The 25154-nt window shown below is 39.6% G+C and overlaps 1 protein-coding gene across 1 annotated transcript; it reads left to right on the top strand.

The window, feature by feature from the left end:
* Window positions 1-1196: 1196 nt before the first annotated feature.
* On the top strand, window positions 1197-15911 carry LOC116699250 (macrophage mannose receptor 1-like). The gene is given in 32 exon segments (XM_032531756.1): window positions 1197-1411; window positions 1547-1903; window positions 2167-2337; window positions 2621-2776; window positions 3848-3958; window positions 4211-4348; window positions 4461-4475; window positions 4478-4636; window positions 4938-5092; window positions 5268-5381; window positions 5622-5737; window positions 5847-5995; window positions 6099-6298; window positions 7099-7214; window positions 7578-7650; window positions 7744-7897; window positions 8678-8716; window positions 9053-9216; window positions 9336-9397; window positions 9798-9898; window positions 10009-10151; window positions 11064-11169; window positions 11429-11556; window positions 11652-11696; window positions 11901-12003; window positions 12270-12502; window positions 12794-12959; window positions 13486-13650; window positions 13787-13903; window positions 14451-14606; window positions 15063-15092; window positions 15261-15911. Coding segments are annotated over 32 exon segments (4293 nt in total). The 5' UTR covers window positions 1197-1308; the 3' UTR covers window positions 15509-15911.
* Window positions 15912-25154: the final 9243 nt, after the last annotated feature.

Below are 25154 nucleotides of genomic sequence, written 5' to 3'. Positions count from 1 at the left end.
TCAGCTCCAAAAAGGAGAATAATCGAAGAGGAAGTGAAAATACAAAATGCTATGATATATGTTATGGCAAAGCTAAATGCCTCTGCCCCCTAACAGGATATTGTGTTGCTACACTCAGGATGCACAAAATTTTCTCTTCATCAGCAACAGTGCAATATCACTCTGCTTGAATAACCTCACAAGCTATCATGGCACTATTAATGTATAGAATTAAGTGACTTTCAGCCACCTTTAATGCAATCACGCACTGTTGAAAACTAGGGTGTTAAGTATGACTTCTAAGAGGGCAGTAGGGTATTGCAAAGTAGAAGTCAGTGGTTGTTTGGGTGTTACTAAGAGGTTGCAAGGAGGTTCAGGCAAACTAAGCAATTAATAGCAAAAAGGAGTAAGTGGATATGGATTCAAAGCCTAGTCAGCTCTGATTGGGCAGTTATTGATCGTTTTATAGTAAAGATACAATGGCTCAACAGTATATATAGTACATAATTATGCAGTAACAGACTGACTGACTGACTGATGTATTGATTCACGCCTCACGCTAAGCCCTCTCACAGCCTTTTCTCTCTATTGAGAAGGTACCTCATATACCAGGCCATGCAGGTTGCCACTAGTCAAAATGCCAAGGGTTCAGTTAATAAAATGGCATGTTTTTTGTTTGTAAATTGGGCATAATAAAAGACAGTACATTAGTAACTTGCATGGATAAATAAAAAAAAATCATGCCATCACTGAACAGAGATCACTTGATACAGTACTTCCTGCTATAGACCTATCATAGTCTTTAAAAGTTTATTCTCTCTTTATTGTTTCATAACATCCATTATTTTTTTACTTTGATTTGCAATGAAAAGTTAGCTCTTTCCAGAGCCCTTGCAGAAACCAGTGGCTAGATATCAAGAATGTGCATCAAAGTATATGAGCATTGATGCTGCACTTGACCATTGACTTTGATGAGTCATGTTTAACATAAATCTCTTACACATCATTTTGTTCCAGGACAGGAAGTGAGTGGGGCCACTTTTTGCCATTTCTGGAGCGTGACATCCGTGCAAGCAAGACTATGTGTATGTGTTGTGTGTGTGTGTGTGTGAGTGTGTGTGTGGGTGGGGGGGGGGGGTGTTTTGTCTATGCTGACCCTACTTCCCTCCCAACCCCCCCTTTTTACCAGTAGCTAATGTTGAAATGTGCCAATCTGAAACATGACACTTTATCAATGAGAAGGAAAAAAAACTGACAGTGTCCGTAGTATTAAGAGTCCCTCCTTTGCATGTCCATGCTCATAAGTCATCTGCTTGCAATGCGTGGACAATGTCTAATACTCTGAGACTTATCAGAAGAATGCTGACCCAGAGGATAACTCTAGCAGCCTTTGTACTCTTCATCCCAACATCTCAATGTTCAACAAGAAATGGTACAGTATGCACTCAAGCTTTCTTATGTGACATAATCTGCATGTAAGGGCTATGTTCTAAGTATGTATTGTGGTAGTGAGTGCATTTCTAATTGGTCACAGTATTCTATTCTTTTTTTTTACTTCTATTCGCAGATTCCCCATTCTCACTCTCTAACAAGGCCACTGGTTTCTGTTTGCTGAAAAGATCAACCCGCTGCCTTGAGATGCGCTGGACAACCGGTGATCGTCTTTTTGTTACCTCAACCAAAAAGTGCCTGGGAGCTCAGGGCAAAAGTGTAGGGAGTGAAGTGAGCCTCTACGATTGTGATGACAGGAGTGAGCTACAAAAGTGGGAATGCAAGAATGAAACTCTGCTGGCCCTCAAAGGCCAACAGTTGTACATTGAAGTCAAACCTGATGAAACAATTGCTCTCTCCAAAACTGTCGGGCTGAATAACGACTTCACAATCACAGGGACAGCCAGCGGTGCTTGTTCCAGAACATACAGAGGTACAGTATAAAAACTCAATAGCCAAGCCTTAAGACTGAACAACACAATACATGAGCAAATATGCATGATTTTTTACTGGGATTCCTCAAACACCTACAAAATTATTGATACTTAGTGTCAGGTGACAAATGATCAACTTGAATGGTGCATCAAGTGCTTCCTCACTAGAGTTTGGTTGTGCACGCCTTGAGTAATCTGTAGTAAAGAGAAGCAATAGTTCAATTTAAGTTTTTATGTGAATAACCTCTTTTTTCCCTTTTAGAACTTTACACCATTGAGGGAAATGCGTTTGGTAAGATCTGCTCGTTTCCCTTCCTGTACAAAGACCGGTGGTTTGGAGACTGCACTACGTACGACTCCTCAACGAAGCGACTTTGGTGTGCGGTTGAAACAAGATATGAACACGAACAGTGGGGACACTGCCCGACTACTTGTGAGTACTGCATTTATGATTTTAATCTCACTACAGTGAGTAAAAAGCATGATTGATGCACATACCAGCACCACACATATGTATGTTCAGGCAAATTAATTTGGTTTCGGAGCACACATTAGATTATACAAGTAATCAACAAGTTGTTGTTCACTAGTTAACATATTTGATGCTTAACATATAGCTCTCAATATAAGAGCAACATTTAAGGCTGCAGTAATACAATTAAAATGTTTAGATGATTAAAGTATTTTGTTTTCTCTATTTCTGTATTGATGCACAGCATCAGACAACTGGGAGAAGAACATTATATCAGGAGCGTATTACCAGCTCAACACACAGTCGGTTCTGACTTGGGCCCAGGCTGAAGCCAGCTGTAAACAGCAGGGGGCCTCCCTGCTCAGTATCACCGATGTTAATGAGCAGGCTTTTGTCTCAGGTAAGATGCCACCTGGTGGATGTTTGCTTGTTTTGAAACAGATACTGACCCAACACAGTGGTTAGATAATAAAGATATTAAAAACTGTTTATATTATGGGTTAAAACTGTTTTATTATTCAATCAAAAAGCTCTTAAATGAGTATTCCATTATGTTATGCTTTTAATTATACATGATCATATACATGTACCATTTTTTTTATAAGTCATTTGAACTGCTGTTTAATGCATCAATTCTAAAGAAGTATAAAACATGTTAAATAAGCAGTCTAATTGCCAGTATCTGTTTCATTAGAATATTAGAATTAGAATAAAAAATTAGATAAAATATCCTTAAATACGTTTTAGAAATGTAAGACTTGATTGATCTTGTTCACAGTGCAGTTCTCCATGTTTGAGTGTTTCTAAGATGAGATTCAATTGCTTTTTTTTTTATTGTTAGTCATTTATTGTTAGTCATAATAGAGACAAAAATTGTAACTCTGTTTTAGTGAATAAGCAAACAGAAAATCATTGATAAAATGACGACTGTTTATTTTTTGCACACATTCTTCTCAAATTGATGTTTGATCAAATTACACATCAACTTTTAAAACACCAGTTATTTCAGAAAAAATGCTTGAGGTCTACATACTGTTGCGTTAAACATTGAGTTCAAGGATCATTGTGACATCGTGAGCACAGAGGAGAGATTGTGTAATCCATTTTGTTCAGGAGTCATATGAAGCCTCTGCACTTTGGTTTCAAACTGAAAGTCTCACAGGAACTAAAGTGTCCCAATCTTGCTAAATTTATACAGCATAACTTTATCAAACATTATTAGATACACTGATACATACAGCGTTTGGTTTAACCTGATACTTAATAGGAACATGATTCCTCTTGTAAGATTTCCCTTATATGTTTTGATGTGTTTGGTTTATTTTTTTTGTGCTAGAGCTTGAATTCTGTCTTTTTGCTGACTTGTTGCAATGAAAAAGAGGAACAATATGGAAAAGAGGAACAATTTATTTACTCCGTCCTTTTCCTTTTTATGTTCTTCTCAACCACACAAACACATATAAACACACAGCACTATTGAGATCCGGAAAACATAAACTTTGGACCGGGTTGGTCTTGGACCCACAACATGGCTGGCAGTGGTCTGATGGGAAGCCCTTCCGTTATCTGAGATGGAGTGCAGGTAAGTCTTCACTCCAATAAAACAGCCTGAAACATACATGTTACGTTTCACCCTCATGTTTCTACCCACAAGGAGATTTTAAAGATTAAAAAAACTCTAAAAACCAACTGTACGATATCTTCCCAGCAGTCAGTGACTAGCTGCGAAAGAGACAGACAATTCCTTCAGGAGTTGGTAGAGAACAAATACATTGCTAATAGAGAGTGAGATTTTCAAGGATGCAATGAATATAAATCTCCACTTTTGTTTTAGGAAATCCACTTCCTAATCCGGGACACAACTGTGCATTTCTTGACTCTACTGGGCAGCACTCTTGGCAAAGTTCATCCTGCATCAAGAAACTGGGCTACATCTGCTACAAAGACAAGGCCCCGCCATCTCCTCCACAAAGTACAGAACCATATTCTGCTCAATTTTATTCCAACCTCCTCTGGCTGTTTCATGTGATGACGTTTACTCTATAATTTCAGTCAATCAATCCCCTTTATCTTTTGCTCATCAGTTGAGCAAGGATTTTGTCAGCCCCTTGGATTCCCTACAATGGCCACTGCTTCCACCTTCATCGTGCTTTGCAAACATGGTCTGATGCTCAGAGAGAGTGCCGCAAAGAAGACGGAGACTTAGTGAGCATTCGCAATGTGGAGGAACAAAGCTTTGTCATCTCTCAACTTGGATTCGGTATGTCAAGACAAAAGACATTAAGACTGAGTTTACACTGTCTTCTTTTGTATTCAATATACAAATCCCAAAAACTCAGTAAGTCTGAGTAGGAAGGCAGGACACATGTATACACTGCAAACGCATGTGTATTATCGTCTATTAGTTTTATTGCTGACTGAGTTAAGGATGTCTACAATTGTCCATGTCTAGCAATGTTCACATTGTACAATTAGTTTTATTAATATCAGTTTGTAGAACATCATGTTAACAATGTTAAATGTTTTCCACTGGTTGACATGCGGTACTTTCTTGACTGCAGGAACCTCTGATGAGCTCTGGATTGGACTGAATGACAGGAAGACAGAGGGGCTATTTGACTGGAGTGACCACTCTACTGTCAGCTTCACCAGCTGGGAGTTTGGGAAACCGTCTGTCTCCACTGACACAGAGGACTGCATTCTCATCAGGGGAGAGGTAAGGCATCCTGGTATTATCCATCCCATTTGTGCAAAAAACATTCTATCCTATTACCACCCAGAAACAAAAACAGAAGAGAAAGAGAGAGCATTGTGAATATGAGATGTAGTCTATCTATCCAGTACATCCAATCCACAAGAATGCAATTGTTTACAGTGTTGTTTTCTTGCAGAATGGCAACTGGGCGGATCGCTCGTGTGATGAGAAACATGGTTTTATCTGTATGAAGCAGAGTGCCACTGAAAGCACTGGAGATGAAATAGATGTAGATATAGGCTGCAAAGCTGTGAGTACACTTACATGTAATATATGAAAATAGTATATGACCTCTATAACCACCTGGTTAATCAAAGTGCAGGATTAGACAAAGAAATTTATTTTGAAAACTGATTTTAATATCAGGTTCAGTGGGAGGTCAGCTAAGCATCTGTCTCGTGTAAATCCAATGTCTTTTATGAACAAAATGGATATGGTTCATTTTAAAATCACAACTTAACAGTTCTAATCAGCGCTCGGTTTTCTACAGGGATGGAAAAGACATGGCTCATACTGCTACTTTGTAGGAACGGAGACAAAGACGTTTGATGAAGCTAAAGAGGACTGTAAAACTTCAGACTCCTACTTAGCTGATGTTACAAATGGGTAAGAACAATTCATGTGTTTAAGAGCCATGGTATAACGGTGTTTGCAAGTCCTTAACAGTATATTTCACATAATTCAATGAGACATTAAAATCTGTAAATATTTTCAGGGTGGATAATGCCTTCCTCATCAGCTTGGTGGGGATGAGACCAGAGAAGTACTTCTGGCTAGGCCTCTCAAACCAGAAAGACACTGATCAGTTTGTGTGGACCAACACAGACTCAGTGAGGTTTACTCACTGGAACGCTGAAATGCCAGGTATGGAGAAAGATGCAATTTACTCTTTACTGTAAAATAGAGGGCATAAACAGCATTTCCACAATTTACATTAATTTACAATTTTCCCCCTCAACAACTCAAGGTTATAAAAAGGGCTGTGTTGCCATGACAACTGGGATTTTGGCCGGACTATGGGATCTGCTGCCTTGCACCAATCAGGAAAAATACATCTGCAAACACCTGGCAGAGGGGGCAGTTGTAACCGTTGCACCAGGGACTCAAAGTCCTCCTCAGTGTGAGGAGGGTTGGACTCGAGTGGGAACAAGAAACATGTGCTCCAAGGTACAACCAGAGGTCAACCTCAGCTGAACAAAATTAAAACATGATAGACTTACCTGCTAATACCAACAAAACAAGACCAGTGTCCTGCCACAATCACAATGACATATTAAACATGTCCCCAGCAGGCAATTCAAATAAAGCAAATGCACTCCCTCCTCTCCGGCTCAACGAGCCAGAAAGAGAGAAAGCAGCAGAGGTTGAACGAGCTAGAAAGTGAATGATGAGAGAAAGCCACGCTGGCAGGAAAAAAACCGTGAATCAGAGGAATAAAACATTATTTTCTGATTGTTTTAGTGGTTACTTTCTAAAGCACAAATAAACACACCCACACATCCGCACAACCCTGCGGAAAGGAGCCGCACTTTGTGTGGATGCAGAGCTTCATCCTGTCGCTGCATGTGTGTAAGTGTTGGTCAAACCAACGCAGCACATCCACACAGCGATGTGAAGACACAGCAGACACACAAAGTTAGCATCCAGCTGGTTAACATTATTTAGCATTTGGCAGCTAAAGAGGCCGATATTTGCTTCAGGAGTTGGTGTATTGTTAGTATATCATACCATATCAACTGAAAAGGTGATAATATGGGAATTCTGCTGCTCCTAAGTGACAGAAACAAAACTATTGTAGCTTTAGAAATATGTCGCATATATATTTTTCTAAGCAAATGAATCAGTTTTTCTCTCACTGATACACACATCATGGCTAAAATAAATATAAACAAGTCTATTTAAATTATCTACTCTACTGATGTACATACCTGGACTACTTTAAACAGGCATTCATTCTTGTGTTCAAGTTTTTCACAGGGCCTCGTGCAAATGAGAAGACCTGGTTTGAGGCCAGGGATTACTGCAGGGCCATTGGAGGAGACCTGCTCAGCATTCACAGCGCTTCTGAGCTACATGTTGGAAGGTATAAGCTAGTTAAAACAATTTTAACTTTGAAGTTGAAGCACCAGACACCTATAAAGCATGCAACATTTAAGATAGCACACATTAATACAGATTATTAGAACCCTCTGTATGCAAGAGGATTGAACTCAAAAACTGGCTCATAAAGGCATTTGAGTGTACCATGTGTACTATGTTTTATACTTACAGTGAATAAATAAAAAGTAAAATGAAATAGAATACACTATTTACTCTGCTATTAAGATGGCTTGAGTACTTCTTTGTTGCGGTACTCATCGCTTAAGTTACGTCCTGCCTTGAAACGGCGACAACATGCTAAAGCTAAGGTCGCATTCATAAATAATTTATAACTTTTGTTCAGCAGACATGGAAGAGCCTGGATTGGACTTCATATTCCTGACACGAGCACTGGTTATACATGGAGTGATGGATCCCCGGTAGGTTAACTGTGTTTTACTTTTCAGAACTTAATCTGATACCCCAAACATTTGTTATTGTTTTCTAATTTCTTCCATATTTATTTATTCCAGGTAAACTTCCAGCACTGGCAGGAAGGAGAGCCAAACAATCACAATAATGATGAATCTTGTGCTGAATTCAGAGTGTATAACTGGGATGACGCTGGGTCTTGGAACGATGTGAACTGTGAGAGCTACAATGACTGGCTATGTCAGATCCGTGCAGGTACAGTTGAAAAAGTTATTATTTTTTGTCAGATATCTTTTGTCTCTTCTGAAGAGAAATCACTTTATATTTTATTTCATCCAGGAAAAACTGACTTGTGCATGCATGCTTTTTTATGCCTTTGATTGCCGTCCCCAATGCTGCAAAGCTTCCCAACATATCTTTATCACAAACCCCTTTCCAACAACAGGTTTTAAGAGTTGTTGATTTGACCAGTAGCCAGATCAACAAATTAACAAATCAATTAACTCAGGACAATCAAGTGAAACTATCACAATGGTCAAATCATCAATATGATTACTTGGACCACAGAGAAAGTAATAGGATAAGTTAACATGAATGTAAATAAAGTCACTTTCCCAGCCAAGTTTATATGTTTGCTGGTCTATATTGACAATCTATATATTAAAAATCCTTATCCTGCTGCATTGTCCTAACATCTGAGGGACTATGTATAAAAATGACTACAAATCCCACACTGTTTATCCAACACAAATGTAAACCTCTATGAATGCTGAAAGTCAGCCTTTTAACCTTTGTTATGTTTTCTATAATGTACAACACCTGTATAAAATTAAAAAGCTAATTCTTTTTACATGAACGTAAGGTCCGGTTATCAAATACTGACTCAAGAGATCGTGAGAAGTACGTCTGGTATATTAATCAATGCAAACTTATTTTGCTCACTTTGGCAAGACACATACTGTTACTGTGACTGGGACTGGCAGATTTGTTCGCTTTCTTTCTTCATTAAAATAACACTTGTTTGTGGCCTTACAGGAGTGACTCCAAAACCACCTCCAGAAAATACTGCGGTAGGTAAGTTGACATTATATAACCATACACACGCCCAAGGTGACTGAAACCAGCGATGGCTGGTTTACCTTCAGTCACTTTTAACCCTTTTTGGTCTACTTGAGCGGACCAATTTACTGTATCTTAAAAATTTAAAAAAACAACCAAACAAAAAGACAGGACACTTGGTGTGAGTAATGTTTCTAGCTGGTACCATTAAAAACTATTCACTTTTATGTTGTGTAATATTTCTTTAGACATTAAGATTGTATGCTGTAAAAGATGTATAACAGGAAAAAACTTTCTTTTTTTTTTTTTAAATACACATAAATTATCAATATGTTTCTAAAACCTTTGCAGACTTTAACACCACTTCAGATGGTTGGCTTGTGTGGAGAGGGAATCAGTATTTTGTGAACACAGACTCATTGTCCATGGAGGATGCTCGTCACTTCTGTCAGCAGAGGCATGGTGACTTGGTATCTGTCACCAGTAAAGATGAAAATCTATTCTTATGGAAACAGGTAGATGTTTATTTGTTTGCTTAACAAACTTGTCAAATTTTACACATATTGAAAGAAATTACAAACTAGAAAAGTAGGTCATAAAGCTTGTGTGTATTTCTGTATGTGTGCATTTACAGGTTTCCAGAAGCTATGGGTCCTATTATTTAGGTTTGTCAGTGGATCTTGATGGGTCATTTTGGTAAGTATCAATGAATTCCATTCAATGTAATATAGTGAATCAGGAGGTTAGAGACAACGCTTTGGCCTATAGATTTTTCTTTTTTTTCTTTTTTTATATTATTGGCACTTACAGTAGGCCGGCTGGCAGCCTAAATAGCATAATAGTTAGTTTTATTTCCCCTTAACTCACTCATTAAACTCATAAACCTTTTTAAGCGGTTTTAATGCTTCAGTCTGACTTCATAAGAATTATTTCTTGATTTTTGGTGGGGATTTACAGCTACATCTCTAGATTTTATTTGTATTCAGTTTATTTACCATGCAAAACAGAAACAAGTTGGATAACGAGTTCTAATGTAAAGTCATTATTGTTTGCATGATTTCACATTATGCTTCTACTAAACCACGTGTACTTTAAGGTGGATGGATGGTTCTCCAGTGGCATTACAAAAATGGGATGAAAATCAACCAAATTCTGATGCCTTTGATGAGAACTGTGTTCTTATGACTTATTATATGGGTGAGTAATTGCACACTGAAGAATGACAAATAAAATGCTCTGGATAAGATTAGATTAAGTAAAATGTTGCTGGTGAAATGTCACACATCATATTTCTGCTGTAATTACAGGCTTCTGGCGTACTTGTAATTGTGGCCAAGAGCAAAAGTCCATTTGTAAACGAGGAAACTCAGCACCTGTCAACACAACTGCCGCCCCCACAGTTCCTCCAAAAGGTGGCTGCCCACTCAAGTGGACCCAATTTGACTCAAAGGTCAGAAATCACTGTTGACAGTTAGTTTCTATCTTCAGCAAAACTTCTTCTGATCCAAAATCACTCTCATTTAGTAGTCTTTGGGACTGAATTGATTAGTCTAGGTGTGTTTTACAAAACTGTTATTCAACATCTCAACAAAATTAAAGTATGCCACCACCACCGCCTTATTTAAGCAGGAGTTGCAACTACTGGTGTATAACAGAATACGGAAGGCTTGTCATAGTTTAATTTGGAAACTTTACATGCATAAATTGGGGCGGCTGTGGCTCAGTGGTAGAGTGGTTGCCTGCCAATTGGAAGGTTGGTGGTTCGATCCCTGCCCCTGCAGTCATTGTCGAAGTGTCCTTGGGCAAGACACTGAACCCCGAGTTGCCCCCGGTGCTGCGCATCGGAGTGTGAATGTGTATCTGATGAGCAGGTGGCACCTTGTATGGCAGCCCCGGCCACAGTGTATGAATGTGTGTGAATGGTGAATGTTACCTGTACATGTAAAAAGCGCTTTGAGCAGTTGTTAAGACTGGAAAAGCGCTATATAAATACAGCACATTTACATTTAAAATGGCATGATGTAGAAAAGAAAATCAATTATATTTATCATAGTTTGGGCTTTAAAGGCAATCCCACATGCATAGGGCCAATTACTGAAATGTTTTTCATGTGATACATTTTAATATGAGACTTGTACATGTATAACAACTTTATTCACATGTGTTTTTTGTAAATTTTAGTTCTCTTTTAAATATATGTACGATTTTAGGGCTACATCAAAGAAGGAGTAATGAATACAGAGTTTGGTGAATAAGCACAAAAACATGTTTAAGATGATATCAGATGGCATCAAAGCATAATGAAAGATGGCTGGTGTTTAGTTATAGAGCAAACAATCACTATTTTATTTCTCATCTGCAGTGTTACAGTATCAATAGTAACCGGAAGACAACCTGGGAAGAAGCAAGGAAACAGTGCATTACCATGGGAGGCAATTTAGTCTCAATTCCAACAAGGCGTGTGCAAGGTTTGTTTTACTGTTTTTTCTAAATATCTTTTATATTGATCATAATCGTACATAATTGTGTGTACAATGTAAATAGAGAGTGTGAAAGTTCAATCTTGACCTTGGAAACAACAGCAAAAATATCTTCAGATTAAAATGTTTGTCATACTGATTTCAATCTAATTTAATCGTAATCTTGAAATGGATAAATTAAACCTTTGTTAAAAAAGATACATTGGAAATTACTTCCTTTCTACCTTTCTACCTTTTAAATTTTCAGCATTTTTGACCACCAAAATGGCTGAATCAGGAACTACAGACCTGTGGATTGGTTTAAATAGTTTAAAACAAGATGGGTTTTACTGGACCGATGGCAAAGCAAGGCGATTCACCAACTGGGGCCATTCTGTAAGTACACACAATCTACTAGCTTGGTGTTTGTGGTACTGTTTAATTGAAATAAAAAATGTGTGAAATATTATTTATCTTGTTCTGCTCTTAAGAAACGTCGACGTCCTCAAGGGTCCTTTTATCAGAGATGGAATGAGGTAACACATATCAAAAATATCATTCCTTTTTACTGTTTGCCATGACATAGAGAGCAAAGCATTGCTGACAAACAACAAAGAGTTAGTCATCAGGCCAATCAATCAATCAAGATCACTGCACGTTTACCAGCCAGTCAGCATAAACTTTGGTGTCACACTGAAAAGATTGTTGAAATCCAAACCACTCCCAATGTTCTTCACCAGGAAGAATGTGTTGTGCTGACCAGCGGTATCACCTTTGGCATTGGTAAATGGTTAATTAAGTCCTGCAATGACACCAATGGATATGTCTGTCTTCGGAATCTTGGTGAGTTTATTTTTTTTTTCTCTTTTAGAAATTGTCTGAGGCTTAAAAATAAATCATGCAATATCTTGTTTAAGTAAAGTATGTAGATCTTATTACGTAATTGGTTTACGCACCATTCTGCCCAAACCTCAATATACATTCCATGCAGTAGAGTAAACATGGTTTGGAAAATTGTTCACTGTCAAATTAAATTACAGTTCCTGAGACAATAATGATGTCTGTAAAACAGAAAATTTTATAAATTTATTTATCTCTCATCTCAACAGACCCAAATATCCAGCCTCAGCCAGAGCCAGCAGTTAGTAACATCTATGTTACTCTGGGAAATGACAGCATCAAGGTTGTGACTAAAAATCTGACCTGGGACGATGCCAAGAAACAATGTGAAGGTGAAAAAGCCAACCTAGCTAGCCTGCGAAATGAGTGGACGCATGCCTACGTGGAGCTGGTGGCTATGAATCTCAAAGCTCCTCTTTGGATTGGATTAAACAAGAAACAGGTACTGAGCTGCAACCAACTAAAATTGCTACACTGTAGCGCAAAAATCCCAACAGACTAGTTCCAAGAAAAACTAGAACCTTGAAAAACTTGTCTAATTTACTAAAAATAATTTGCTTTTATCCATAACATATAACATAGAACCTTCACAAGACAGCTGACCATCTACTTTGTGATGTCATATAAAAGCGTAGATTCGTTTAATCTATTAAACAAAGAAAGACAGATAAAAAAAAACATTTACAATGCATCCCCAAATTCAAATGTTGATTTGATCCATTCTTGCTTTCAGACAGGCGGTTTTTTTAGGTATATTGATGGCTGGCACTTGAATGCTGCCAGCTGGGCTGAAGGTGAACCAAGCAATGACCAACCTTGTGTGTACCTGGATGTGGATGGAAAATGGAGGACTGCTTTCTGCAATCAGACCATGAACAGTGTTTGCATGCAGTCCACAGGTATGATCTCTAGCAGGCAATGTAAATGAATACAATCCTTGTATCATGCTGTCATACCAGGATATAGTGTCAACTACTGTAGGTTAAAGTAGTTATACTGTAAATTCTTTAATATACTTTATTTTGGTTACACATTTGGTATACAGTGTGTGCTATGTTAGCTTGTTGCTTGTTAGCAAGCCATAAAGGAATACTTAATCCTTCAGTTACTCTAAAATATGTCACCAATACTTCCAATGCATGGTTTTCACTGAATACAGCACTACCGTAGGTTCCTAAACAGTTCTGCTTTAAGATGTGGTCTTGTTACTTTATACCCACCTTGATGTGAGTTTGTGATTTCAACAGTCTTCGATTATAGAAATTCATGAGAACTAACTTTTTGAAAAAGGTCAATTCACAATATTCTAGCCTTTATCAAGGATCTTGATCAGAGCTAGTTATTAGAATGACAGTATATAAAGTTTACTGTATTTAATAAATAGTAATTAGTTGGTCCCCTCATCATTGTTTCTGTCACTCACAGATGTGGCACCAACAGAGTCAACTAACTTCCCAGGGATTTGCCCTGAACAGACAAACGTGGAATACCACCAGACTTACACCTGGCTGCCATTTAAGGGTCATTGTTATTTGTTCATGACAGAGGAAATTGAATGGGCAGATGCAGCTAGCAGCTGTGTCAGACATGGTAAGAGACACAGAATTGGACAGTTTAAGATCAAGGGTATGATGTGTTGTTTAATGATGTCAGCAAAAAGGAATAAATAGCAACTACTAATAAATGATTAGTAACTGTTACAACTCGACTGTTTTTTGTTGTAAAGGTGGAATCCTCACTAGCATCGGAGATCCTGATGAGCAACAATTCATTAAAAGCAATGTGGAAAGATTTCAAGATAGCCACAGTGCTTTCTGGATCGGCCTGTATAAAACTCATAAAGGTATGATTACACTCTTTGAAAAAATATTTCAGAAAAAAAAATGTATTTTTCTTGTAAACAAACAAAAGTTTCAGACTTTTCAGATCTAACAAGCCATTGAGACATTTCCTTTCTCATAAAAAATTAAAACGCATCTTTTGAACACAGTAAAAGCTGCTTTGTTGGGGGCCTGTAGCTCACCTGGTAGAGCATGCTCCCATTTACAGAGGCTCAGTCCTCACTGCAGCATCTGCGGGTTCTGTTTCGACCTTCGGCCCTTTTGCTGCATGTCATTCCCCTCTCTCTCCCCTTTCATGTCTAAGCTGTCCTATCTAATAAAGGTCTTAAATGCCAATAATATTTTTCAAAAAAAAAAAATCCTGCTTTGTTTACATTCATGTTTTTTGTCTAGCAGTCTTCTTCTTCACTACCTTTGACGGTGCTTTGATGTATATCTTGGTGCATTAATGCCATATGTATCAGTAGAGTAATGTGAAACAATTTGCAGGAATACGTATCACATCATCATGTGAAAACTGTAATACATTAAGTTTCTGTTTGACCCTAGGGACATGGCTGTGGTTGGATAAAACCATCATGGACTACACTAACTGGGCTGCAGACGATAGTAATAATGACTTTGCAGAGATTGGAACCTCAGATGGGGCTTGGAGGACAGGTCGCAGATGGCACGACAGAGCATACATCTGCAAAACACCCAAAGGTAAGATCATCATTCCATTGTAGTTAAATATATGGTGTTTCAATAAGCACTTCTCACTCTCACACTTCACAAAAACTCAAAAGTAGAGGGAGCCATACTCATACTCTGGACTCTATTAAAGATCCATTTTCCATCAAAAAGTTAGTAAAAATCGATTTAAAAAACAAACATACGTAACCCATTCATGTTTGGACAGTTTATACTAATATGCGGCTTGTTTCCAAACAAGAAAAAAGTTCATCCTCCATCAACTGCCATAAAATCAACATCCAGTTCAGATCATCTGATGTATTTTGGTTATTTTACGGGTTACTGTATGTGGATACATCTAGGCTGGACGGTGGCAGGGATCAGAGTCTTCTATCTAGGGGAGCTCAAACTACAGACTCAAACTACACATTTTGTTCTTTTAAGAGTGTTACCAATCTGAGCATTTTTCACTTCTTTTCCCAACAGTGATGCCCATAGATTCAGGATCAAAACCTGGTAAGTTATACCTTTGTATCTCCTTAAGTTATGTCATATTTGAATTATTTAACAATTATATTTGATAAAATGGTACATATAATGCAACATTGACGGTTAAAAAAAGTTTGAAGGTAAATTTAGTTTTGAATTGTTTTGACTAATCAAAATCTACTGAATTTTGTGCAGAACCTCATGGAGGTCAGGATCCTCGCAGTCGTGTCCACATGAGTTTGATAGTTGTGCTGATCATTGCTATCACTTCTACACTGATAGTCATTGCATTCTTCTTCTACAAGAAGTCTCCTCGTCCCCTACCCACCTTTGACAATCCACTCTACTTTGACAGTGAACGATCCCAGCCTGACGTGGTTGATACCAATAAACTGATAGAGAATGCAGAAGTAGAAAACCCTGAGCCTATTATAACTCTGTGATTTATAAAGAAGCAGAATCTAGTGGGACATACACTATACTGTACTGTGGCCCAGACCAATGTATTCACATTGATGCTTCATGAGTGTTTATGCTTTGTTTGTTTTTTACTATATTTGGTATATATTCAGTTATTTAACAATATGTGTTAGTTTCAATGGAGTTAGCAATGTCTGACCTCATGGAACAGAACAATTTAGGCTCTAGGATGTCTCAATGGGAATGATTGGTATTTGATTTTGTCTTTTATATATGATTGAATGTATATAATTGTTGCATGTTATGCTTATGCTCACTATATACTGTTCATTGCTTACTGCCTGTGACTGTTAAATGAACATTCAACTTGGCACTAAGCAATTGAGTTCTCTATCATGAAATAAAATAACCCAAGGGATCAATTCACTTCCCATCATGCTCCCTTTTTTGTCCAAAAAAAGTACCAACCATAGTTCAAAAAGGAATTGAGTTAGTGCTTCCATAGTGTTAAAATTTTAGTCATACCGGTATCATAATGTGGACTAGTATCATATGCACGATGTATTATCAATAAGGTTGAAGGTCTCCTGTATTTTTTATACAGTATATTTATTTATTTGACAGGGACAATGCACAGCACCTTAGCAGTGCCAGAGTTAGCTATAAGGTAATTTTCATCTGTAGTCCCTGGGCAGGAAACAGAGAAAAACAAGGGTTAGGTTTCAAGGGAAACCACTCCGACAACAAGAACCACAACATGAAGACAACACTACTAGTATTGTACTATTATGTTATGGATAACTTCTAAGTCTAGACCAACTGAAAAGAGCCCTTATATGTGGACCTGGCCAATCTTCAATTCACCTGTATCCATTAACAATCCTTTCATTTTGGTAAACTGCATGTTTTTTTAATTATTTATTCAATTAATGTAGAAGCAAAGAGCAACTTTCTCCAACCCCATCCTAAGCTGTTATAGCAAGATGGCAGAGGTCATAAACACTCAGAATTAAAATGAGAAACAATCCCACATAAAACCCATCAAGACAAATGTGTTCAGTACATGTACTAACTAATCCTTAACACCAACATCCACTTAAAGAATCATGAATGTAACTTTGCATTTTCCTTATCATGTTACTTATTATATTATTATGTTACTTACTAGTCAGTCAAAAGCTCAGTGAAAGACAGTAAACTAAAAGTCGCAAAAGCAATCACATGGCAATAATTCAGTTAAAGCTACATGACAGTTCATCTATTAATGAATATAAACAGCGCTAGTTTAGGCATTTTTTTTTTTTTACTGAACTAAAAGAAACAATGCAGCAAACCAACTGACTGAACCTAAATGATCTAAGACAATAAGACAAATGACATGTCATTATACTCCAATGACAAACACAAACTGTGTAGTACAGTGGAAGGAGAAGTTTGCTGTGTATGGAATGCCGTTTCATTCAATATTAAATAAATGAATAAATACATAAATTAATACATAAAATAAATAAATATGCCTTTGAAATTCATCATTACATAAAAACATAAATACTTAAATAAATGAATCAATTACTTAAGTACATTTTTTTACTTTATTTTTTATTTTTACTTTATTATTTCATGGCACTTTTATTTCATAAGTCCACGTTCATTTATTTCAAGGGACTTTTATTTCATAAATCCACATTTATTCATTTCCCCGCTCTTTATTTCTATGCAAATCAGGGTGCGTGGCTATCTCTCACTTTCTGAACACAGCCGTGGAGCGGCAGCTTGTGGGGCTCTGTACCCAGCGCACAGTTACCTATTCTGGGGTAACTGAACCGCCAACTAGCACTGACCAGATGGAGCAGCAAGACTGGCAGTTTACGGTGCTCCGTACCCAGCCCACAGTCACCTGTCCAGTATCCTTCATCACATGCCGTGATGCATCTGTTGCCTTTAATTTAAGTTTTGGAGCACCAAAGGGCAGTGCAGGCATTTAAGGGGCACCTAAATGAGGCACTACAATTTGCATTGCAATTCGGCCTGGTAGACACTGGTCATATAAGAATTGATACCATGTTGTCTCTAGGTACCGAACCCTATTTATTTATTAACAAATAATGAAGTGGGTTTATATGGAAAGCCATGGGCTTTAAGGGTATGTTAGGTACCCATTAAGCCCATGACAGACTTTTGAAATACAGTATTTTGACAAATTAAACAAAAAGCACTTAGAAATTGATATAAATTAATTATTGACACTTCAAATAAGACATAATACTTTCATTTTAATAAAAGTTGTCACTTAAATTGGGTCAGTTTATATAAAAAATGTCTGAAAAGCGGATTTGCTGGGCTTAGAAGGGACGTTTACGTAGAAGTTGGGACTTCATATCAATCAATTCCTGAGAAGTTTATGTTTGCTTACAGAGACTAAATAAGACCTGACTGTCAGCGTTACAATGGCTTCCTGATTGTAATTATTGCACAACACTTTACCACAAGGTCTCTCTTCTCTAGAATCCAAGTGACTTATTTCCAATTATTTCCAGTTTCCAAAATTCTGACTTTTTGGTTGATAAAAATTACTTATTTGGCATTGCATTCTATTTTATCCTATTTCCGTTTTTTGTTTGTTTTCTATGGATCTCTAGATACGTTGTTGGCCTTTATTAAGGGATTATTTTTAATTGATGTTGTAACTGTCCCGGGTTTTTGTGACCCCTGGCTATGGGGTTTAATACATGTGGTGCGTGTTTTTTTTTTCTGATGTTACTTTTTGTTACTTGGTTTTTGGCATTGGGGATGGCACTAAAAGTTTGCAGTGGGAGAATGAAAAAAAAGAACCGGGGTAAAAAATTTTAAAGTAGAGAAAACCCTTTCCTGCAGCTTTTTCCTCCCCTCCCCTTTCCCCTTGCGCAGAACAGCCAGGACTCACCTTTTTTCCCTCTCCTGGGCTTCCCCTCTTTTTTTGTGATTGCCCAAAAAGTCTCTCTCTCTCCCCCGAAATCCCTTTGTAAAATTTTTAGATTGGGATTAGTTTATCCCTTTTTTTTTCCCCCACGGGGGGAAAATTTCTGGGGGGTTAAAAAATTGAAAGCATAGCAGAAAAACGGGAAAAACCCCCAGAAAAAAAAAAACAATAACACACAAACAAGTAAGCCGAAAGAAATAAAAAGGGAAAGAAATACAAGGCAAGAAATACGGGCAAAGAAATGGGACAATGAAAATAGGGGGGTAGACTGAGTAGAAAAAAGGGCCGTCAAAAAAAAGGGAAATTTTAAAAAAAAGGTGGGTTTGCCATGTTTAAAAAAAACAATAGGGGCGGTTAAGTGACTTTAAAAAAATTAAGTTAAGTTGAATGTGAAATTTAAAGGGGAAAAGGAAAGGCAAGAGGGGGGGGGCAAAATTTTAAAATTATTTTCCCCCTGAGACCAAAAATATTAAAAAGTAAGAAACTTGAAAATAAAATAATAAAATTACCAATATTAAAGATAAACGGGAAAAGTGTGTGATGTAAAATGGGAAAAAAAAAAGGAACAAAACTCCCAACACTTTCGGGTTTGGGGGCAGGTGTTGTAGATTTCTGAAAAGGGGGCCCCGGGATGAAGGGGGAACCTGCGGTCCCTTTCTCCTTAAACACCGTGGGGTTCAGTTTTGCTGCTAAAGGGGCCCCGGGCTCAGGGACCCCCACAGTGTCTGTAGGGGGTGGGGATTTTGTTGTCCATGATGGATTTTCAGGTTGGGCTAAATTTTTCCTCCCCTCGTACCCCTTTTCCTTCTATGGGGCCAGAGGGACAGTCGGGACAGGGGCTGGGGCTCCCCCCCGGGATCAGTCTATTGGGGGTCTGCCCCCTGTCCCGGGTTTCCCGAGCGCCCCCCCCCCCACAAAACCAACGGGCGGGGAGGATGGCAGAGGCCACCCAGAGTCATAGAGGTCTGAAGGGGGAGTACCTAAACCCCGTTTTTCCCCAAAGGCCCGAGTCTCTCGGAGATGGGGGGGCGATTTGGGCCCCTTTTTTCCTTTTTAAAAGGTTTTGGGGTGTTAAATCAGTCCATTTCAGTTTATGTTTAGGTAAAACCACCCAGGTTTTGTACTTCCACTAAAATCAATGCCCAAATTTTCCGGATGTTTAAACCGGGGGAGAAGGGGGGGTTTTTCCCCCGGAAGTCGGCCCTACATCTCCTTTTTTTTGCTGGTTTTAAAGTGAAGCGGTTGACTAAAACACCACTGACAAATCCTTAAAAAAAACCGCCCGGGGATTCCAGATCGTTCCCTCAGAGACAAAACCAAAACAAGGGGCCTGTGTATCAGAGAACTTCTGGATGTGGGGGGGGGTTTTGGGGTGTGAATTTCCGAGGGGTAGGGGGTAAAAAGGGAAAGGGGGGAAAGGGGGGCACCGTCCCCTTTTGGGGGCCCCCCTGTGCTGCAGTGCCCCAAGTCAGAAAAACCCCAGTGATGGACCTAATCCTGTTTTTCTGTTGGTGGGGTAGTCCGTGGGCCCCTTTGCGGGCCGGGTTTTTTTGGGGGGCCCCAAAATTCGGGGCCATCTCCATCTTGAACTCTGAGGAGGGGAAGGCTGGGGGTGTTAAAAGCAGGGAAAGTCGAAAAAACAGCCTCTCACAGTGCTCCGCTGTCCCCCCAGGTAAAGGGGCAGGGATCTGGGGGCAGCAGGTAGATCACTGGTCTTTCCCCCTCCAAGGCGGAAAAGAAAAACGGGAAGGGGGGGGTCCGGGGCCGGTTTTGGGGCCCAAAAGGGGGTTTCGAGGTGAGCAGGATGATCCTTCTCCAGGGGTCTTCATCCAGGTGAGAAGTCGGGGGCAACGGGCCTGAAGTGGTTTGGCTCCTTTGGGGGCGGTTTATTTGGTACCGGGACCAAAAGGAGGTTTCCCACAGGGTTGGGGCCCTTTCTCCAGGCTCAGGTTTAAGGTTGAAAATTTGCCTGCCCCCCCCCCCCCCCCCCCCCCCCCCCAACCCCCCCCCCCCCCCCCCCCCAACGACCCGGGTCAGCCATTTCCCTGGGGAGATTTGGGGCGGGTTGCCCTTCCGGGGCCCCCGGGGGCCTTTCCCCCCCTTTGCCCTTTGGAGCTTTTCAGTTGGACTTCTCACCTGAATCATCTGTTATGGAGAAGTGGGGGGAGGAGGGATGGGGTGTGTGGTGGTAGGAGGTGGGGGTCTCAGGGGGGGGGGAGAGGGGGGTGGTAAAATGTTTTTGGGGGCGGGGGGAGGGGGGAGGAGGGGGGGGCTGGGGGGTTTCATTGCTGAGGGCGGGTCTTTTGGAAGGGGGGAAAGGGCTGAGGAGGGGAGGGGGGGAGGAGGAGAAGGCCAGGGGAGGTGTGAAAGAGGGGGCTGGGGGGTGTGAAGAGGGAGGCGAGGAGGCAGAGTCAAATCTGTTAAAAAACAGATTCAGCTCATCTGCCCAGTCCTTGTCTCCTCCGGCTTGGCTTCTTCTTCCAAATTTCCAAAGTCTCCTGTGACGGCTAGATCTAAAGCCTGAATACAGAACCAAAAGGTGGTGCAGGAGTCTAGTTTTCTCTCAGAGCACTTGACTTACAATACGCTGAAATATTATTATGGAACGTTTACCTAAAAACAGCAAGAATAAAGTGCTTACATCAGCTTTAACACTGGTGTATACCTAAAGGACTACATCCAGCAAAACATTCAATCTACATGCAAGCTATATGGCAGTATGTTTCAGCTAATCTCCAAGTTTTGATAAGATGAGAGATAATGGGGCCAAAGCGTAGCTGGCACTGTTTGTTCGAAATATTGGCAAAGAGAACTTCATGGAATGACCAAGGCTCTGTCATGGCTCTTCTAAGGTACACCAGCAAACAGATGTACATGGATTAAACAAGGTGAGGAGGGGCCTCAATGTGAAGGACCAAAAATGTTTAAAGTTGGGAACTGAAAGGCCACCATCCTCTCTCCTCCTCTGTAAAGTAGACGTCTTAAGTCGCAGCCGTTTGCCCTTCCAGATAAATTTGGATACTGCTGATTGTAATTTACGCCAATAGCCAGCAGGAGGGGAGAGAGGTAGCATGGAGCTCACAAAATTGAACCTTAGTAAAACATTAGTTTTGACCACTGAGATACGGGCTTGAATAGACATGGGGAGACCCATCCATTTTTCCATATCCTTCAAAACACTGTTCAGATCAACAGAATAGTTCTGTTTAATGATCTGGTTTAAGCAGTGGAAGACCTCAATGCCTAAATATTTAAACTGCTTAACAATTGGGATGTCGGCAGAGATGGTTGAGTTGCAGAATCATTTAAATGAAGTGGTGCAGATTTTGACCAGTTCATTTAAAAGCCTGATAAGCTTCCATACTCCTTGCATAATGATAGAAGGTGAGGAAGAGAGTGAGAGGGGTTCTCTAAAAATACCAAAACATCGTCTGCCAATAGTGAGAGATGATGCTATGTACTACGAATGCATATTGGTAGTGCTGAATCCATAGTTTGATAGAAGGCTTGCCGCTGCTCGACCGTAAAGTTGCTGTAATCCAGGGAGAAGCTAATTTTACGACCCTGAATGACGAGCGGAGATTGCCTGCCTGGTTGTGTAGCGGAGGAAGTTAAAAATCAACTTACGATTAGTAGGGGTGTTTTTCTTTGGGTTATCACTGTAAATTCTGAACATCTGCTAGATTCGAGAACCATTTAGGCAGCGAGCGTGAGAGATACTGGATAGCATTAGCACCTTTTAGCCCCTCTTTCAGCCCGATGATGAGGATGTTGCATTTCCGGTTTCCGTCCTCCATGTCCGCTAGCTTCACCTCCAGCTCTCGTAAAGCATGGCCATGACTGTCAAGAATACTTGCATTGCTTTCCACAGTGACTTTTAGGTTGTCCACATCAGATCTAATAGAGCCAAGGCTTGCAGTCAGAGATGCTAACTGGGCATGGATAGCAGTTAGCTTGTTGTCATTGTCCATCTGTTGAACCTGAGAAAAATGTGGCTCAAGGTAGCTTTTCTGTTTCTCCAGCAACGCCTCTGCAATGGCGTCCATATCGTCGCGTTGGGATTTGTTCTTGTTTGCCATTCTGCTTCAAGTAACTCTAACAACACAAAGTTGTAACATATTGAAGTTGGAACCATATAAAACAACATTTGACAAATTTGGACGAGGAGCTACACCTTGACCCGCCATCTCTGTCCAGCCGACCACCCAGAAGCCCTGAGATAGACCTTTTAAAAACCTTTTTTAAGACCTTTCTGTTAAACAGCGCTGAGGTTGCTAGCGCTAAACCCACCAGAGTCCATTTAAAAAAACAATACTTTTTGCGTGTATAGAGCAAACGTATTTTTACATGGAATTCAGTAAACTATGTGTTAGGGCTGTACAATTAATCAAATTTTAATCACGATCATGATTTTGACTTCCCACAATCAAATTTGCGTGACCGAGCGATTTCTTTTTTTTAAAGGGTCATTTCATAGAACGCTCCGGGTATTTTTACATAGCGCATCTACCGCTCCGTAAACCACTGTCTGATTATGTGCCAGTCAGTTGTTCCCTGCATATCCCAGCTTAATTTCTAGATGTAGACAGTCCCAGAGGACAGAGTTACGGGAGGAGAATTCAACAGATAGCAGTCGGTTATACATCAGTCTCAAGTTTTACCAGTTTACCAGTAAACGCAACATTGTGTCCCGTCTGTGTTGTTTTTCAGACAACAGCAGTGACCAGTGTTAGTCGGTGCTAGTAAGCGTCTGTTAGCTGTTAGCTCCTCTAGGACGCACCGGTGCTAACGTCCTCGCATCCGCTGCAACGTTGTTATATGGATATGGTTTAATTTTGCATTACATGACCCATTTCTTCTGTAAAGCCGTGCCTGTGAGGATCTCTCCTCTACTCTCTCTCTCATCTTACTCCGCGCAGCCCCGCCACACAGCGCCGGTCCACACTTCTGATATTTGTCTACAGTTGTATATTGTACAGCTGTATATTCTTAAGTATGAGAGGCAAACCTGTATTTGTACCAGTGTTTCCGTGGGTAACTGCTATCGTGGCCGCCACGGCGAAAAACACAGAAGAAGTTATTGAATGCAACTAACTTCAGTTTGTAGAATAATAGCGTGTGAGACGGAGCCTGCTGGACCTAGGCCAGAGATGTGACCCATGGCCAGAATATCATAGTTCATAAAAATGCACCGCAGTGACGATACAGACATTTTGTACACACAACGTGTGTATCCGCCATTCGACCCGTGCTGGACCCGTTCATAATGATCAGACGTCGCTCTGTGAGTAGCGTCCATCGCACTCCCTCTCTCTCCCTAGCTCTTTTAATCAGTTATTGTTGAAAACAAGTGAAAGAGCTGAAAATGAAAATATCCTACGCTATTTATTTCAGATAGCTAATTTTCATTTAAATGTCTTGCAGCTGTATGTCTATACAACATTCAACTTCAACATAAGAGGAATGTAACATAATATAGATGTGAAAGCAGTTATAAACAGCCTATGTGACAATAAAATTACTTTTGGTTAAAATCAACAAATAATCGTAAGAATAATCGTGATCACAATATTGATCAAAATAATCGTGATTATCATTTTGGCCATAATCGTGCAGCCCTCCTATGTGTTCATTTCAACCGAAACTATAGTTCAGAAACCACAGTCAGTGACTATGAATAAAGTTGCCATTTAGTTTTACAAAGTCCAGTAGCTACTGCACTGCAAATTGACCAGCTGCTCCCGTATGTATTATTCATCTTGAGATATTCAGTTAATGACAGAGTAAGCTGAAGCATGCTCATTGTTCACTTGGGAGCAAGTGCATTGGGAGGAAATGCTTTAGCCAAATTGTGCTGGCAGAAGCAACTTCTTCAACTGTCATTGGCCAACTTTTGCATGTGACATTTTATTCATTGCCTATGTCGTCACAATTCACTTTACAGATGCAAAGAAGCGACTTTCTCTCTTTATATCACGAACACTACATTAGTCATCAAGCCAATTCATACTATTTACTGTCAACTCCAATGACAAGATAAACTGTAAAGTACAGTGGAAGGAGAAGTTTGCTGTGGAGGATATGTTATATTTATAAAAACATGCATACTTTTAACAAGCTGGCTGGAAGATAAATGTTGGCCCTTTTCAACACAAATTCAAAGTTGAAGTATTAAAGAGTAATTTCCACTTTAGTTTTGATTCAGTTTTTTGTCTACATTCCAAAGAAGACATGTTGTAAGTTTAGCTTTGCTGCGTTGTTAAACTGTGTTTATTTCAACCAAAACTAGAGTTGTGATGGTTGGAAAAGTGGAAAGACAACCCAAAATAGCTTTTCATAGTTTTCTTTTGATTCTGTCAACTTTGAATTGACAGTATGTTACTTAAACAATACTTAAATTACTGTTTATTTACATGGAGTCTGGTGGCTTTTGCGAACACAATTTCATGGATGTTATATTCTCTTTAACAGAAAGGTCGACCTCCTTAAGATCCTTTCCATAATGTTGTCAGACACTCAGAATATTATTCTGAGCCTGTCAGTGGCAAAATGAGCACTTTTGTGAAGATAAATACAAGCTGCACAATTGACCTGTTAACTTACATTATAGCTTATTTTGCTGCTGCCGACTGCAGCAATCTTGCTTAATACTGGACCAATTGTTGTTCCCATCAGTCACTTACTCACAAAATATATGGGAAAATAGGGTC

The sequence above is a fragment of the Etheostoma spectabile genome, chromosome 12, assembly GCF_008692095.1.
Source record: "Etheostoma spectabile isolate EspeVRDwgs_2016 chromosome 12, UIUC_Espe_1.0, whole genome shotgun sequence".
NCBI classification, from domain to species: domain Eukaryota; kingdom Metazoa; phylum Chordata; class Actinopteri; order Perciformes; family Percidae; genus Etheostoma; species Etheostoma spectabile.
This window is presented reverse-complemented; position numbering and strand designations above follow the sequence as displayed.